The sequence below is a fragment of the Parus major genome, chromosome 7 (genome assembly GCF_001522545.3).
Source record: "Parus major isolate Abel chromosome 7, Parus_major1.1, whole genome shotgun sequence".
NCBI classification, from domain to species: domain Eukaryota; kingdom Metazoa; phylum Chordata; class Aves; order Passeriformes; family Paridae; genus Parus; species Parus major.
The window spans coordinates 5,634,234-5,652,195 of NC_031776.1; the positions used below are offsets into that span (position 1 = coordinate 5,634,234).

General features: G+C 40.2%; 1 protein-coding gene across 1 annotated transcript in view; it reads left to right on the forward strand.

Annotated features, from left to right (window-relative positions):
- Nucleotides 1-17,962, forward strand: part of ZNF804A (zinc finger protein 804A) — an 88,477-nt gene that overhangs the window by 48,716 nt on the left and 21,799 nt on the right. Inside the window, exon 2 of the mRNA XM_033516154.1 lies at nt 2,878-3,021. Within this exon, the coding sequence (XP_033372045.1) occupies nt 2,878-3,021 (144 nt within the window). The remainder of the gene's footprint in view (nt 1-2,877; nt 3,022-17,962) is intronic.

Sequence of the window (17,962 nt, forward strand, 5' to 3'; positions counted from 1 at the left end):
CCTGGACACCATCCTCTAATCCTGGACACGTCCTTAAGGGGTTTTGTGTGTGTGTGTGCATGTGAAATACATGAGGCTGAAGTCTTGAGCTTTGTCTTGAGTGGCTGCTGCCCCTGGAGAAATGGGAATTTTTTTTTAAGTTGGATGATGTTTAGTAGCTGCATAGGAAACATCTGCCAGCAAAATATTATACAGCAGCAAAGGGTGATAAAGGAGTTGTACCAAAGTGTTAGTTTAGTGCTGCATCATGATTTTTGACAAAAAAACTGAGGAGAGGGTAGAAAACAGAGAGTCTAAATGGATCTGTGCATGGCACCGTGGTGTGGCATGTTCTTAGATCTTCTTCTGGAGACTATGGAAAGAGTGAGCAGAGGTGATGAGTGGCCTTGGTGTAAGGAATGCGTGAATAAACCAGAACTGTGTCACTCAGGGAGCAATACCCGAGAGAAGGTGTGGTGGGGGTACATGGGCTTAACAGTGACCCAGTCAAAGGGAATAAAAGTCTGTATTTATGGCCTTTTCCAATATGCAGCAGCTGAAAACAGCAGAATACAGGTGCTTAGTTAAGAGTCACTTTCCTTAGTTGTACAGACCAAAATCTTGCGCAGGTTTAAAAGGCTGAACCAATACAGGCATTTATATGTTCCCAAGGTCAAACAGTTCTGGTTCTTGTCATTTACAAGTCCCTTCTCCATGCATGGTTGAGCCCCTTTATTGTTTTCCATCCCATCTACTTACATTTAATTTAGATGTGTTGCCATTCTTTACTTACCTTTGAAACTGTGATGTACTATTGTAATGTAAATTTAACCCAGTCCCCAAAAAAAACCCCAGCTGAAGGAATTTACTGATAGAAACCCTGATATTCTTTGCAGTAAAGTTTTCCATGGAGTTCCATTGTCCCTGCCTCATTAATATGCATTGGCATGCCAAATCTAATTGCATTCAGGTTAGGTTTTGCTAGGAAAAAAGTATATTGTTTCAAAAAGGGTGCTTTGTGTCAAGGACACCAGCAGTGAAGTTACATAATTTTATTCAGGGTGTTTCACAACATTAGTAAATCTTACCAAAGTTTCCTTGAGGGTTAAAAAGATCTTTATGAAAAATTACTATTTAATTCACTGTTCTTGTCTTAGGAACCATCACATGGTGTCTCCTTATTTATATATATATATACACATATATATATATATATAAATATATGATGTTCAGTAGTATTCCAGAGTTCCAGTAATTCCCCCAAATTCAGATTTTTCTTTTTCATGTTTTAATAAACCCAAATTAAGTGTCCTCCCTTTGTAGATTACAAGATTTATTTTTAAAGTGTTTCAAGGGAAACACTCCTTAGGGTCTTCATGTTAATTCTGCTGCTGGCATTGTGGTAATACCTGAAGTGGTTTAAAACCTGCAATCTTTACTAGTTGGTACCAAGAGCTAAGTGCAGAGTTTCCAGGTGAAATTTCCACAGTGCATAAATGTATTTTCAAGTGTGAAGTACTGCTATTTCTTGAAATAAAATGCTAACTCACTTTGGATTTAAATGGAACAGATTTTATGAAACATCGCTGTAGAAAAGTGTTAGGAATCTGTGAATTTGTCATGTGTCAGCCAATATTCAAAATACCACTCTGGAGTGACTTGTGTAATTCTATTAATGGACAAAATTTTGGTGAGGGAGTACTTCAGTTTGGGTATGAATCAACAGTGTTTGCTAGCAGTCCAATCATGCTGAAGTGTAGTTAAAGTGCTACTTTAAATAATAACTACTTTCTGGATATAATTTTAATTTTATGACTACTGTTCCTCTCTCCTGAGAATAAACAACACTGTTATGAATATATTCTAATCTGATAACATAAATTTTCCATTTTAAAGTCCCCAAAATATATTGGAAGTATATGAGTCGCCAGCTGTGAAAACTGCAAGCAAATACAGTTTTTTTCTCCCAATTAACTCAGTTTTGGATGTTCTGATTACAATATTACCTTTTATCTTAATCTGCCTGAACCAAAGAACTCAGAGTGAGTAAGCTCTGAGAAACAAATCCCAGGGGTTTATTTTGTTAAGCAATATTTGACATGTTTGGGATTTCGGACTGAGATTCTGTCCCAGACTTGTCAAAAGCAGGAGCCACTGCACTGAGGTTTTCCATGTTCAGTGTTTAACTGGTGTTACACTAATCTGACATGTCAGACCATTTCCATGCTCTTTCACAACAGGCCACATTGCCATCAATGTATTTAGAGGATTAAAAAAGTCTTGTATGTAAATTTTTCATAAATGATAAGCAGAGTTGTTTAATTGGTTAATGTATGGGTGTGTCCTGATATGGGATGACAAGCACCAAGTGATGAAGATATTAATTACATCTCAGCTGTGAAAATGTACCTCATGTTTCATATGTACAGGCACCTAGTGGTTTCTTTAAATTCTGGGTTTTCTTTGTTTTGGTGTTTTGTTTTGTTTTTCTTTAGTAAGCAAACTTTCTTGTAAAAACCTTATAGCTAAATAATTGTCATTTGTACCTTCATGCTTATTGTGCTTGAGTATATTACTGAGGAGCGAGGCTTGGATCAAAATGAACTTGAAAATAGCCTTCAGCATGATAAATATTTGTATTTAAATGGAACCCAGGGAAATCCTAGCCTCTGACAGAGCCCTGAAGGGGAGCTGCCAACTGTATAGCAAACTGAAGTGTGCAAATCTTCAGCCTAGCAGCAGATCCAGTAAATATGTGCAGTGTAACACAGCAAATATGGGCAGGCTTTTAGTTACAGAGGTATGTAAATGTTTACAAATATGATTAACTGCAGAGCACAAAATCCATTCTCAGCATCAAAGGCAAAACTAAAATTACTTTTTCCTGCCCCCCTCCAGGATTATGCTGAAAAGAAAAACACGATAGCAAAAGCTCTGGAAGATCTTAAAGCCAACTTCTACTGTGAACTCTGTGACAAGCAGTACTATAAACACCAGGAGTTTGACAATCACATTAACTCTTATGATCATGCTCACAAACAGGTAAGAGAAATCTGCTCAGTACTCCAACTTAGTTTCAGATAGAATAATTAGATAAGCTGTGCTTCAGATGGGCTGGGAAATCACAGCTGAGTTGTCCTCAGATGCAGATTCTGGAAAGCAGAATACGCTGTTTTCTTGGGAACAAATCTTACCGTGGAGATTTTGCAGTCAAAAATTCTGAGGTGGGAAGAAAGAGAAATTTGAACAGTTTAATTGTGAAGAGGAACAGGGAATGATGAATAATAATGAATAATGTGATTAAAATTGTAAATGTGTAATTTCCTTCTTAGGAGTTTAATTTTTCACAGAAATGCTGGGGTGTACTTCAGACGCAACTCACCGCAAAACATTTGTTGCAACAGATGTGCATAAGAAACTTGACATGCTCTTTGGTAAACTTCTTTTTTAGTGCAGATACAGCTCTGAAACAGGCTCTGTCTGCTTAAATTAGTGCAGGTATGGTTCTGAAATGAGCTATGATTTTATTTCAATGCACTGTATTAAAGGGTGTCAATGGAAGGAGTCTGTGTTTAACTTTAAAGCATCAGTATTTGGGTTTCTATCACTACATGGTATCACTTCAGCTCCAGGTTTTGTGTCTGACTTGGGTGAGATAAAAGCAGTACTTCCACACAATGAGAGAGGCAATGCATCCCAGGGCAACATCCTGATCTGCAGAGGGGTTACATCTGTTTAATTCCAAAGGAAAGACAATACATCTTGACTCCCCTGAACATATATGTAATGATAATATAAATATATGTAATAACTGTACAGAAAATTCCTACATAGGCCACTTAGCTGGTAATTATTCTGTACCTTTTCTGGTTTTTTTATCTGGTAAAATCATATAGTTGTGGATCTGGATTGATTTCTTTTCATTCTAATTGAATCTCCCTTTTTCCTGTTATTCTGCTCAGGTATAGCACAATATACACATGTTTTATATCTGTATTACATAGAATAATGACTTGCTTTTCTTTAGCACTCATCCCTGAAATATTTCTCTCTCTCTCTCTCTCTCTTTCACTGGTATTTTTATTTAGCCCATAATTTACACTGTCAGTATGAGTGTTAGGTTTATTTTGGAGAACTGTGAAGATGTGGACCTCAGCAGCAGCAACCTGTGAGAAGCTGGAGGGGAAAATTCATATTAGATAAGAAATTAGCAGGTAGCTTCATTGCATCCTGTATGTTTATTATGAGTTTTAGTTAAAGTACAGCTGGAACTGATCCTTTAGGTGTTCCATTGATGGACAGCAGGAAAAGAGAAGTTATGAGCAGAGTCTTCCCCACTTAACCTCACTTAGGATTTATATTTAATAATTTTTAGTGCTGTGAGCACTTTGAAATAATGAGAACCTGAAGGCTCCAGTCCTTGTTCATCTGCTAAGTATTGATGAAAAATTGATTTTGAAGCTGAGGTCAGGTGTGACACTGAGTAGGAACTTTTTTCCAGTGTTTCACATGGTAATTTTTGTTTTCTCATGGTTTTGGGCAGGAAAGGGTGGGCACTGTGCCAGCCTCTGATGGAGCATGGCAGATCCTGCCTCTCCATCTTTTCTGCAGGGGATCTGTGTGTCTGTGTTTACATGTGGCTCTGTGGATGTGTTTGGTGACACATCTTCTTCCTCTGTTTGACATTCACAAGTCTAATCTCCCTGCTAGGAAACAGAAAAAAAAATACAGTTTTCAAGTACAAGAAATTATATGGATGCTTGTTTGGCCAAAGGAAAAAATTTCAGTAATGTTACTGTCAAATAAAGCTGTTAATTCCTGAGATAAAACATTGGGTTTAATTCTCCTGGAATATGCTTTTTGTGGTGGCTTCTATTAGTGCTATGAAGAAAAAACATTCCTCTTCCCATATTTTGTGTGTAAAAGGGGGCAGGCAACATATGCTGCAGCAGAGGCTCACTCTGATTTGCTCTGTTTTCGAGAACTTCACACCAAATGCTTTTTTTGGGTGGTTTTAATAAGCCTGCTGAAGACATGTGCAGGTTCTACTGTTGAATGCTCTGATTTTGTCCTGAGACTTCTATGTTAATGGCAGAAGTTCTCCAGAAGTTCAATAGAGGTGAGAGGAGCTAGTAATCTGTCTTTGGATTTTGCTTAATTATTTTTTTTATTTTTTTTTATTATTTTTTCCTTCTATCACACCTTTCTACAATCATGGGCAAGTAAGGGGAAGCACTTGGTACAAAGAGTTTCCCACTACCCAAGGACAGTTGTAAGCCACTCTGGTTTCAGTGATCCCAGCACCTGGGAGTGGTTTCTGTATGATCAAATGGATGAAAGCTCTGCCTAAACCTGAGTTCATCCTGGCTTTTCTGAAAAGCCATAGTTAATCCAAATTGTGCAGTCTGTTATTACACCATCTAAGCCATGGGAGGGTTTGGCAGAGAAAATGTTCCTGACAGCTCCTGTACCTCAGTTCTATTGTAGAAGAATTTCTTTCCTTCCATTCAAATGTTGCTAGCACACAAAATTTACAGGATTTAAACCAGAAGATTTATTATGTGGGTTTTCTCCACTGGCTGGGAGGCCCTGTGCTGTCAGGTGGTGATTGTGTTTTGATTTGCTGTGTCTTAACAGCTTCTGAGCACCCACTTTGAGATAGTGTGAGCACCTTCTGAGCAGTCCAGGAAGAAAGCACAGGACTAGGGTAAACCCAGTTTTATTTCCTAGAACCTGAAGGAGTTTAGTGTCTCAAGAGCCCCACTGCTTCTGTTACTGTTTTCCTGTTCTTAGCTTTTACAATATTGTTTGGAGAGCATATCTGTAGCCTTTATGAAATACTCCAGGAACAGCAACTTGCAAGCTGTCAGTGGTAACAGAGAAAAATGAACTCTCTGCTTTGCTTTGAAAGCTTAGAAAAAGAAAAAAAAAACAAAACAAAACCAAACCCTAACAAAATAAAATGCTGGTGTGTTTAAAAGCAGCAATGTTCTGAGTGCAATACAGAGAGATGAGCAACTGCTATTATTTCATATAGCAATGAGGGAATTGCTATTGGATAACGATGGCCTAAACCCACAGAAGGTGGGATTTGAGGCCAGGGCTTTAAAAACACATGTATGACTCCATGCAGCGTTTCCTACACCTCTGGAAGGAGCTCTGTGAGGGGTTGGAAGGCCCTGCCTGCTCTCCTTGCGATGCTGTGGGTTTGATAACGCAGCTCAGGCTCTGGGTGAGTGACCTTCAGCTCAGAGCTGCTCGGTGAGTTGTGCTGCCTGGGGAAGAAATCTGCAGCTCACAGCTCGGTCCCCTGGGCCAGACACTCCTCCAGAGACTTGTGTCACTACAGGGACAAAGAGGGGTTTGAAAATCTCCATCCCAGAACTCCTGGTTAATCACCCAATGCCATAGCAGCACACTCCAGCTTGGTCTGCCCTCCCAGGAGGAATATTCCAAACACCAAACAACAACAACAATAGAGAAAGCTGTGATGAAAAAGAGATAGCCCTAATGTATTTGCATCTACAGATGAAAATACAATCAATTAAGTAAATTGTGAGCAGGAATTTTTCCCCACAGAATCTGAGGTCATTTCTCAAACTGTTTCTGTCTGGATGAAAATGATCTCTGTACTCTACAAATGTATTTAAAATTGTACTCGGGGAATAACACACAAATTACGCAGGAAAACTAAATTAGTAGATGTCCCCTTTCCCTATTCCAGACACAGATCTCTCCTGTCTACATTTTTCTCCTCTCTTTACATCTTTCTCTTTGCACATTCTTTTGACATCAGTGCCAAATAAACTGGAGATAATCTCTATTCACATCAGAAAATATCAATCTCTAGTCAGCCAGAAGTCCAAACTTGACTAATTTTCATATGTTTGAATAAATATTTTGTGGAATATGGGTGGAGAACAAGAAATTTGGAAGTGGAAAGGTGTGATTAGACATAATAATAATATAACCCCCATCCTTTTACTAAATCTGTACCTCCTATGAGTTACAAGGCATGTAAGGTATAAATTAAGAGCAATATAGCACATTTGGGATGCCACTACTCCCAGCAAAGATAATTGGATGTTAGCAGTTGTTTGAGCCTGCAATTTAAACACAAAGAAACGAATCCTTGCAGTCATCATTACAGCTCTTTGAAAGAGCTCTCATTGCAGTTATTCCCTCTGAAAAAGGAAAAAAAGAGATGTGCCATCTCTTCTCCTTGGCTGGCACCTGCAGAGGGTGCACTGCACTGCATCTGCAGCTCCTGGCACAGCCCAAGAGTTTGCATCTGTTTGCAGGGAAATGGCACCAGTGCTGGGAAAGTTACACACTTGGTAAATGTGTTAAATTGGCTCTTTGCTGAGAGCCAGCAGTATTTTATGCTGTGTTTTTTCAGGCCTGCTTTTTTGCAGGTTAGCTTCCCCTGGAGCTGTGGGAATTGGACTGGGCCAGAGGCAACACATGCAGTTTTTGCAATGCAGAAATAACAATTCCCAAAAAATACCCATTGTCTTCTAGAGCACTGTGTCCAGAGCTTTGGTGTAGTGCAGGATAAAAACTGAGGAACTTCAAGAATTTTCCTGAAGATTTGCCTCATGAGCAAAAAGGAAAAGGTGGTGCACTGCATGTCAAATTTCAGGCATGTAGGCATCTAATAAGAGATTTTATAAAGTACCTCTGCTGTTCTGGGATGAGGGAAGTGCCTGTACCTTGCATGAGTGAGGGGTGGCTGCATTTCTGCAGGGAGGATGAGGAAGGGCAGCAGGATGCAGGTGCAGTGCCAGCTGCTCCACCCTCCTGGGGAGAGCGTCAGCCTGGCACTGGATGGAGCTCCCAGTGCCATCTTTTTGAATTCCTTGCAAGTGAAAATAATTATTTGAGATACATTTCAGTATTTCTCTTATTTATTTTTTTTTCTTTGAGGCTACGTGGCTTCTTATTTTTATACAAGTGACTTTGTTATTTTTAATATAACAGGTCTTTTGCAGCTGAATTTTCTGGAATGAAGAAATCATATATTCCTTCTCTTTCTCATGTTTCTTATGTTAGAGTTATGTTATACATCTTATGTTACACATTTTGGTGTGTCCTCATGGGCAGGCAGTCTTAACCACCCAAGCACAGAAGAAATTTAAACATTTGTGTTTGAATCGATCTTGTGAAGTCCTTTCTTACTTTTACTGCTATCTCAGGATGTAACTTAGCATGTCTTTCTGTTATTTCATTTTTCTCCCTCAGGAAAACATCCTCATCTTTGTAGCCTTTTTTGATATTAAGGGAACACAAACAAATGTTCAGCTGTGCATTCATATACATAAATGTTTTTGTAATGCACATACAACCCTGAAATGAGCCCCTCCTCTCCCAAACACACTCTGTTCTATCACTGTATTTCAGGTTGGTTTGTCTTTTTTTCCATTCAGATTGCATTATTTAACCATCTTTTGTGGTTGGATTGGGGGTTCTCTGGGTTTTTTGAGTTGGTTTTTTTTTTTAGTGATGATTTTCCTTTTAAGTTTTAAGCACTTGTGCTGGCATCAATGCTAATAAGGGTCATCAGCAGGTCTATTAATTATAGCTCAGCGCTGCTGGGAGCACTGGAGCTGAGTCTTGTGATAGACTTGATGCTCCCTTTGTCAAGTCCTTTAAATAATAAAAACAAGCAAAAAGCCTTCTGCTGTTCCTGTGAAGAAGTGCCATGTGGCAGAAGAGCCAACATGATAGGAGCCCACTCTGCCAGGAGGGAGGGAGCCAGGGTGAGGGTCTCACCCTCTGGGATACGGGATGTGTCCGGATCGTGGCCCCAAGGGGAGCATTTCTGGCAGGATGAGCTGCCCTGCTGGGGGTCACCCCTGCTGCCACATGTTGGGTTTGGGGTCAGGTTTGGTGTGGGCAGAGTGAGGAAAATCAGCAGGAACTGGGAGGTTCAGGAAAAGAGGATGTGCAGTTGTGTTGGGGCACAAGGTTTGGCTGGTCTGTTTGTGACGTGTCTGCAGTGGAAGGCTGCCAGTGGGAGTCTTTGTTCCACTTTACAGAATGCATTTTAAAATTAAATAGATAAGTTCTGTTCTTTAGGAATAATTCAGTGTATTCAGGGAGAAGCTTCACACACTCTTTCCTGGATGAAGGAAAAAAACTATTTGTTTTCCTTCCAGTTTTTTTTATTTTACCTATGAAATTTAATCCCAGCGTTTGGCTTCTTGGTGGGTATCAGTGTAACATAGTTAGACATTCTTTAGCTCAAAACTTGTACTGATGGGTTAGATGAGGATTTTTTGAGTGAAGTATTAATCCTGCAAAATCCAATTTTGTTGCCAATGTGTGCTCTGTTTTCTCATTACCAAAACAAAACAAAAAAAAAAGACATATCACTATGTCCCTGCCATAGTAATTACAAGAGAAAAGATACTGTGAAACTTTTTCTGTTTTTGTGTTTGGGAAATTCGATTCCCTAATAATGTTTGATTAACTAATTGACTTATTTTTTTTTCTGAAGAAGTGTTTTTAGAGCAAACACAATTCTATTAGAGGAGTGGATACCCCATCTGTCCCAGTAATAGCCTGCAAACAGAATATTAACCCCATGCACTGACACTGCTGATTCCATGAGGAGTTGTTCTTTACTGCAGGAGGAGCCTTACCCCGTGGCAACCCTTCCTCAGATAAGAAGCTTAGTATTTGTCATAAGTTATTTATTCTTTTTTCTTCTGGTTATGAGTTATTGCAGTTCTCTAATTTCTGTCCTTTTAGATATCCAGATCAGCCTGGTAACCTGATAAATCACTAACATTAAATTTCCATTCAAAATAATTAGGTTTTTTTTCAACTGCACATTGCTCATTTATTACTGTTTTCCAAATCTAGATTGTCACTTTGGTGAGGGGGAAAAAAATGACAGCACCAATGCAAACTGGGAGGGAAGGAGGGAGGGGAATAAGGGACAAGAGGAAGCACTGTTTATTCCGTACATCCTGCATGTTCCTCTCCCTGGCATGCATTTATACTGCTGTGTGGTTCATCCTTTTATTTCAAACTCGAATCATATATTTCAGTCCAACTGGGTCTTTTTAAATCATGAAAATTTCTGCATGCAAGTTAGCAGAACTTGGGGCCAATTTTAAATTTTGATTTACCATATCAGGATCTATCAGGTTTCTGCTGTTTGGCCAACACTATTGCAAAAGAAAATAATTTTTTCTGTTCATCAGTAAGATAAGAATGGACACAATAATTAGGATTTGAAGATAGGAAAAATACAGTTTTTTAATTCATGATTCTGAGGCATTGTGTGTATTGTAATACGGTGTTTGGATGGGGAGAAATGATTAAAAACTTGTACAAGCATGGAGATCAGATGATGGTTTACCTAGCAGTCAGGCAATAGATCAGCTAAGCAATTACCTACAAGAAAAATACTGCTTTTTATTTTCCTTTCTGCTTTAACAGAGTCAGTCTTCCACAATTAATTTAAACTTCATTATGGTTGCAAAATTCAAACCAATCAGCAGAATACCTCTTCTGCAGTTTTCAGAAATTCTAGATGCAGTTCCACTGCTGTCCTGAAAATAATCAAGGAGATGGTAGATTAACTGTTAGTAATGAATAATATGAAAAGCATTTTGTTACTCCATGATTTTGAGCTGTCAAGTGATTAAAAAGAAAGCAAAGGAAAAACTAATACATTCCTAGCAGTATATTAAATTCTGACCCCTCAAGGTGAATAATTTCTTACAAGACAATCTAATTAGCTGAAATGATTAAGTGGTGTATGTCAGTGGTTAGTACTCTATGCCTGATCCTGCAAAAGCCACCTTGCAGTTTCCTATTTGCTAGCAAAAAGGAGTTTCAGGGTATTTTTTTTGCCCTCTGGGAGCTCTGCTAGTATTCTCCTTCATGCCCTGCAGTTTGTGCATGCTGGTTTCTGTGTGAGATCTCTCATTCTTTGGGGAGAACTGAGCAACCTTTTCAGTACAGACCAGAGTCATTCCTAGGGTAACTACTGCAGCCTTTGCTGATCCTTGCAAAATCAACCCTCCATTCAGCTCAAAAAAAGCTTGTTCTTTTTTTAGTGGTAGCTCTGACCTGTTGCAGCTTCGTGCTGCAATCAGTGCTGCCTTTTGAGGGGAGATGTGACAAGGCAAACCAACTACATGGGAGTGAGAGTTTTTCTCAGGAGCCATGGCCCTGCTCATCCTGCAGCTGGGGACAGAAGGACAGAGGGACAGAGGGACCTCTCAGGGCCAGGGGTGAGCTCCAGGTCCACTGAGGGAAAGGCTGTAAGCCTTGGGCAGGCACGAGCACTGGGGTTTTATTAGGCACAGTAATGCTGCTCTAGAAACAGTCATTACTTTTGTTCTGTAAATTTTAATTTATTTAAAATTTATTAAAATTTATTTTATCATCATTTAATAATTTTTTTATTTTTATTTAAAATTTATTAATTTATTTTGTTAAAGAAGTGCCTTCAAGCTGCTAAAGCGCTCTAGGATTGCTCAGTGGAGGCTAAAACGTGAACTCATGGTTTTCTTCTCTTTTTTTTCCCCATGCAGTCAGCACAGTCTTGGCTGCAGAGCCTCTGCTGGCTGGCTCTTGTTTCAGTTTATTATTATTAATTAGTGCTCCAACTACAGCAAGGGTCTGAGTGGCTTCTGAATTGAAGCTTTCCCCACCCTCACAGTGGGAATCAAATATGAAAGGCCTAAATCCAGTGAGCATTTGAAGGGACAGATGAGGTGGGAATGAAGGAAATAAGAAAGGAAATGAAATAAGGAAATGGAAAGGAAGGAAAGGAATGAAATAAGAAAGGCCTAAATACGGTGAGCATTTGAAGGGACAGATGAGGTGGGCAGGAGTGTGTCTGTTCTGTTTTTGGCACACAGGCAGCAGCCATGCTTTGAGATCATTTCAAGAGTCAATGAAAAGGAAAGTTAGAAATGTGCCCCTGCCTTATCCTGCTTGTGTTTGGGATTGGCTGAGGCTTTTCCTTCATTTCAAGGATCCCACACACTTTTTCCAGTCATGCCTCCTGGTTCTCTGTGTGTTTTCACCCAGTCTTGTTCTTGACAAACATCCTTGGGACAAACCTGAATGGTTCTGTAAAGGACTTCTCCCTTCCTTCCAAAGTCTCCGTGTGTGGCAGAGGAGAGTGGTTCAGCATCACACAATTGAAACTGTGATAAAAGTGTGATTGAAAGGGTGTCTTTTGGTTGAATGATTGTTAAAAGAAAAGCTTTTTAAGGCATTCAATCTGCAGAAGACCATATAAATACAAGCAGTGTATGTGACAGCCTCCCTCTTGGAGAAATCCTTCTTTCCTTGAATTGTCTGTTCCAACAGTAGCTTGCATCCTTTCTTAAATTAGAAGTGGCAAGAGACCCATGGTATACTGTAATATAAATTATAAATTACATTAATTCAAGTTCATTCATGATTAATGCAACTACTTTTAAATGCCTGGCTTCCCTGATAGCACTTACTGTTGTTGTCTTGGTGTGCACTCTTGATATACATAATGATAACAAGGGGGGACACAAGTAAGCCCTGTACCTGTACCTCACCTTCCCTTTTCCAGCAATAAAATTGAAAGAAAAAAAATTAATAAAAACTTTTTAAATGCTGATTTTTTAAACTTTACTTAAAACTATTTTTTTTTATTTTTATTTTTAAATTTTATAGCAGTTAAGTGCTTGCTTGCACTGTCATGTGTATGCCACATCTGGTACAGGATCTCATTGTGCTACATGATTTATAACTACAGAGAGACAAATCTTGCTTCTTACAAATTGCTGGTAATGAGAGCTGGAAACCAAGCAAGAGGCTGCCAGCGATGGGGTTACAGCAGCAGCAGAGGTTAGGGGTCATTATTGCAGCCTTCCTTAACACTCACAAAGGGGAAAAATTAGAAAAAAAAAACAAAATAGGGGAATGAAGCATTAAAATGGTGCTTATAAAAGTCACTCTTAGTTGTTTTCACTGTCTTTGCTAAGTCAGGCTAAGGCTGTCAGGAATGGTTCTGTTTTGTGAGACAGAGCCTGCTGCCACCTCTTCTTCTCTCTCATCTCTTCACAGTCCCACTTCTCAGCCCCAGCAGGAGGCTTTTCTTCTCTGCCATTTCAAGACTCATTTCTTGCTTAATGAATCCTTCTTTTCCCTTTTGTTTGGAGGAGAGTACAGCACATGCTGCTGATGCATTACTTCATATTCTTCCCTCCTTTCTGCCCACAGTTTTGCATTTCTGAGGAATACCTAATTAGTACACTTGCATCGGCCTAACGCATAGAGTTGGTTAAAAATTATGGATTGTATAATGAGAAATACATTAAAAACATAATCTAAGATAAATTTTATAGTCTAGGTGTGATCTTTACGTGCTCACTGAGTAAGAATATGTTTGAGTTCCAGCCTGTCTCACATCTGCTTTGCCTGTAAGGCTGACACCTGGTCACTGAGCGCTTGGTGTTTGCCTGGGAGCTCTAGTCTGAGTTACTCCTTTGTGACCAACACCTTCAAGTGGCCAGACCCAAGACAACTGAGTTCAGCTGGGATCAAAAAGAGCAAAAACAAAAACATAAAAGTCTCTGAGGGGCAGGTGAAATCACTGGGGGATTAGCAGCTAAAAGAAGTACTCTGCAGGGAATATTTACAAGGAGACTTTTTGTATGCTCAGATGCTTAAAAGTAGGTCAGGCCAGGAGCAGATGTCCATCCATCCCATGCCAAAAGTCCTTCAAGGCATATGTTAAATACCAGAGGACATTTTAGGATGCTTTTACTTTTTTCCTAAACTAAATCAAAAAAACTCAAACTCAGGAGGAGTGACTGTCCAAGCAAAGCTTTCATTACAATGAGCAATAGGATTTGTGATGGTGGGAGCTGGGCAGCCTTAAAATGGCTTAAAATTATGATGATGTGGGGGTTTATTTTGCTTAAATAATGCTAGATAATGTCTTAAATGACAGCTAGTCTTTTTCAAATGTCTCTGCGGGTGGCAGGTTTTCTTTCCAAGAGCCATTTGGGTATCTTGCTTTGGCTCTGCACACCTGCCTGGCTGTGAACAAAGGGAAGCAAGAATAGCTAATGACTCATCCCTGCCTCCTTTAACAGGAAGATCAACAAGGCAAAAATAGTGTTGTATCATTTTCCTTAAGCAATAGAGAAAATACTGCGTATTAAAAATGTGCTGGGTCTGGAAGCTTCTCATTGCCTCAGCGTAAGACATCTAAAAATCCATCTGTGTGTCCCTGTTGGAAAACAGCTTCACAGGCTGCTCATTGGGCCCCAGAATGGGCCAAAATGGGCTCCTTTGCAAATCCTTCCAGCTGCCATCTGATATCTTGGAGATACTTGACCTGTTATTTATTGTTAAGGCAACTAAGAATATCAAGGTTCAAGCAGTGTCCCTGTTTTCTTGGTCCACTGCAGAAGGTGAGCGATTCTGCAGGTAAAGAAAACCCAGTTCTTGTTCTGATTTTGTTTGTTTGTTTGTTTTTGTTTGTGTTTTTCTGTTGGGTTTTTTTGGGGTTTTTTTTTGTTTTTTTTTTTTTTTTTTTTGTTTGGTTTTTTTGGGGTTTTTTTTTGTTTGTTTGTTGTTTTGTTTGTTAAGTGGAAGTAAAGAAAAGCAGAAGCAGTTTCCAAGCTGAGCTGACTCTTGGTGTGAGGCTGACACGAGCAAGTGAATGGCTGTGCCAGGTCTGGATTTGATGGGGAGCCAGAGCAAGGGGAACAAGGGTGGCTGGGAGGGAGCAGTGCCCTGCCTGGCCTCACTTTTGTGGAGGGGAGAGCTCTTCTTCCCATGGGAAGTGGCTGCAGGCCTGCCACAGCTGCCCTGGGTAGGTGCCTATCACTCCCTGGATTTTTTTGTAGCTGGAGGATGTAAAGAAGTGGGATGGCATCCCCTCCTGAGCTCTTCAAGCTCTCAGTCACCCATGTGCAGTTTGGAAAAACAAGAAATAAATCAGTAAACCCCACAGAGCTCATAATAAAAAACCTTAAAATATTAGTCACTTCTGGGAGCACAGATGATTTCTGGGGAGTAAACTGCCTGGTATACTGCTAAGGAAAATATTTTCTTGCACATTTGTAACTGCTGCCATTGACAGTAAAATTGCTTGAAATATAAAATAATGGTAGTGTGTTGCCTACCATGACAGGAACTGTAAGAGGTTTTGACCTTTTGTAGGCTTTAATGGGTGCTCTACAGAGGAACCGACACTTCCATTTATTAACTTGTAATTGTCCTAAATAAATCCTGCTTTCTCCCCGTCTAGCGGAATGACGCCTAGGGTATGTTAATTGTGCTGCCTCTTCTCCAGGCCTGACACCTTGACAGCTCTTGTCAGCTCTTAAAAGTTATTCCCCTATGAAAACTATACTAGTTATTCTCCCATAATGGCCTTGCCAGTCATCTCTTCTGTGTTTTTTAATTCTGACATCAAAGTTTGCACTTAACGCTGACCCCGGACAGGAGAGCGTTCTCTAATGACGAGCAGTAGGTCAGTGCTCCCTGTTTTGGAAGAATGTAAAAAAAAATTAAATCCAGCACATTGGTTAGCAAGTGTACACCTGGGACTCCTGCTTTACCAAGGCTCAGGTATTTGCTCTTCATTAAGGAAATGAGGTTGTACAGTAAACTGATTTATTAGCTGTACCACCAGCGCTCTAATCTCATCAAATCTCACACTGTGCAGGACTAGAGCATCTCATAATTTCTAAAAAAAGGCTGCTAATTAACATTTATGTGCTCCAGGACATGGTGGTGCTGAGACTGGTGGCACATTTTCCTTGTAGTTGGCACTGGAGCAATATAATTGTGCTGATGGAGTTGCTGCCTTAGAGATGTGAACCCGAGACTTTGACCACCACGGTAATTGCAGTTCCCAGGCTGCTTACCAAGGAGAGAGGGTTGTAGCTTCAGCTGTGCACTGGCCAAAATCTAGGCAGGTATTTAGATCACCTCACATTAACAGCCCCTGCAGCTTCAGAATTTTTCTCTTCCCACCTTTGGTGCAATTGCTGTGTCAGAGAGCTGCCACTGTCCAAGCCCTGAGCAGTTGTGTTCCATTGATGGTACAGGGCACTCTTCAACCCCAGTGCCTGGAAGAGAACAAATCCCCCCACTGTAACACTGTAGAATTGATTCTGACTGCAATTACAGGTTTGGGGTAAGGAAAACTACTACTGTGTGTATTTGAGTGCTTGAGGCACCAGAAATCACTGTTTCTGCACTTGGGTTACGTGTCAGGAGATGAACAGTGCTAGTCAGATCACACTGAAGAGAACACAAGGTAAAGGTAATGCTTCTCCTTCCACTTGCTGAAAGTGGAGTAGCAGAATATTATTTGGGATGGTTTGATGTGTTTTGATGGAGGGTTTTGTTGTTTTCTTCTGATGACTTCTCTAACATGCTCTAGAATCGAAGCTTTTCTTTCCTGACTTGGAAAATGGTGAAGTTACAATAATGTGGGGATCAGACACTAACTAAGACATGCCAATAAACTATTGCTCTTCAGTACCTTGACTCTGTTAAGATGGTGTAATTAATGGTTTCACAATGCTCAGGATCCTCAAGAGTGAAAGGCAAAACTGTGAAAATCAGTAGTAACTAGAATTTGCTTTTCATATTCTCACTGGGCTGAGCCTGCAAAACCAAGCTGCCAAGTCTGGCTTCCCAAATTGCCAGGGCCAGAAACACCAGTTCTTAGCAAATATACCTGTCACCCCAGGTTCTCCCATTCCTTTCAGTATTAAGATAGAGAAATGAAAGACTTTTCCATCATAAACCCAGTTCAGAGGGCCATTACAACAGATCAGAAATAGCTGAGGAGCTGCACAAGCGAAGCAGGATCAATATTTTAAATTTGAATGGGTATAAAAAGTAACATGACTGAGTCTTTCCTGAATGTCACATCCTGTTGGCCATTTGCTGGTGGAAGACAGGGTCCTTAGGCTCTTCTCTAGTGTGTCCCTGGCTGCAGGAGTCTTCCAGGCTGGAAGTGGGAGAGGGGCTGGCACTGAGAGGAATCTGGACACAGACTGCAGATGTGCTGTGCACAGGGCACCAGCTGGTGTCCTGGAGGTCAGCAGGAATTTCAAACAGCATGATTTATTGTCAGTGATGCTGCCCCAGGCAGGAGAGGCAGTTTGCAGTGTCAGGGCGACCCTTGTAGGCACATGAGATTTGTTCCACAACATCTGTTGAAAGAAGAGAGCAAGTCCCAGCTCTGCTAATGCCTCTGCCTGTAAGGGTGTGAGGCTGCTGCCTGTCATTGGATCAGACTCATGAGTGCCTGGTGGAAAGCACTAGCTCTGGTTCCAGGAGCCAGAGCTGCTGGGGACTTGGGCTGCTTAAATGTGCATGGGTTTGATGAATGGACTCACCTCGTGCTCCTGTCAGGTGCAGCTGAGTGTGTGTGGTGTCTCAGGGAAGGCTCTGAATATCTGGTGAGGAGCCAAAGATCCAAATTTAGGTTTTGGAGGAATTTGTTCTCACACTTCACCATCTTTACTGATTGAATGAAGATTTAACACTGCAAAATACTGATATTTTAATGCAAGAGGTACTTTAAAGTATGCAAAAATGACTTAAGCAGTCCTTATATTTTGCATGGACATAAAATATGGTTTTCTTCACAAAGGAATTTTTCACCCAGTGTCTGATTATCCTTCTTAAATTTTAGAGGGGGAAAAAAGTGCTGAAACCTTAGTGTAAAATGTAGGTTGAAGTAACTCCATTCAATTTATGCAGCAAAATACGATTCATGAGAAAAGAAAACACTATGGAGCTTTAACCAATTTATTAAAAACTGAGTAGCTATTACTTTAGTTCTATTTTCAGTGATTTTCTAGCAAGTTATTTCCTTTAATACAAATTTGGGCAGTGGGATCAAGAATGAGCTTTAGTTGTCTGCCAGCAGCTCACTTGGGGACCTGCTTTCTCAAAATTTGGGAGACTCCTAGGTGCAGGTTTTGCTGCACAAACCAGG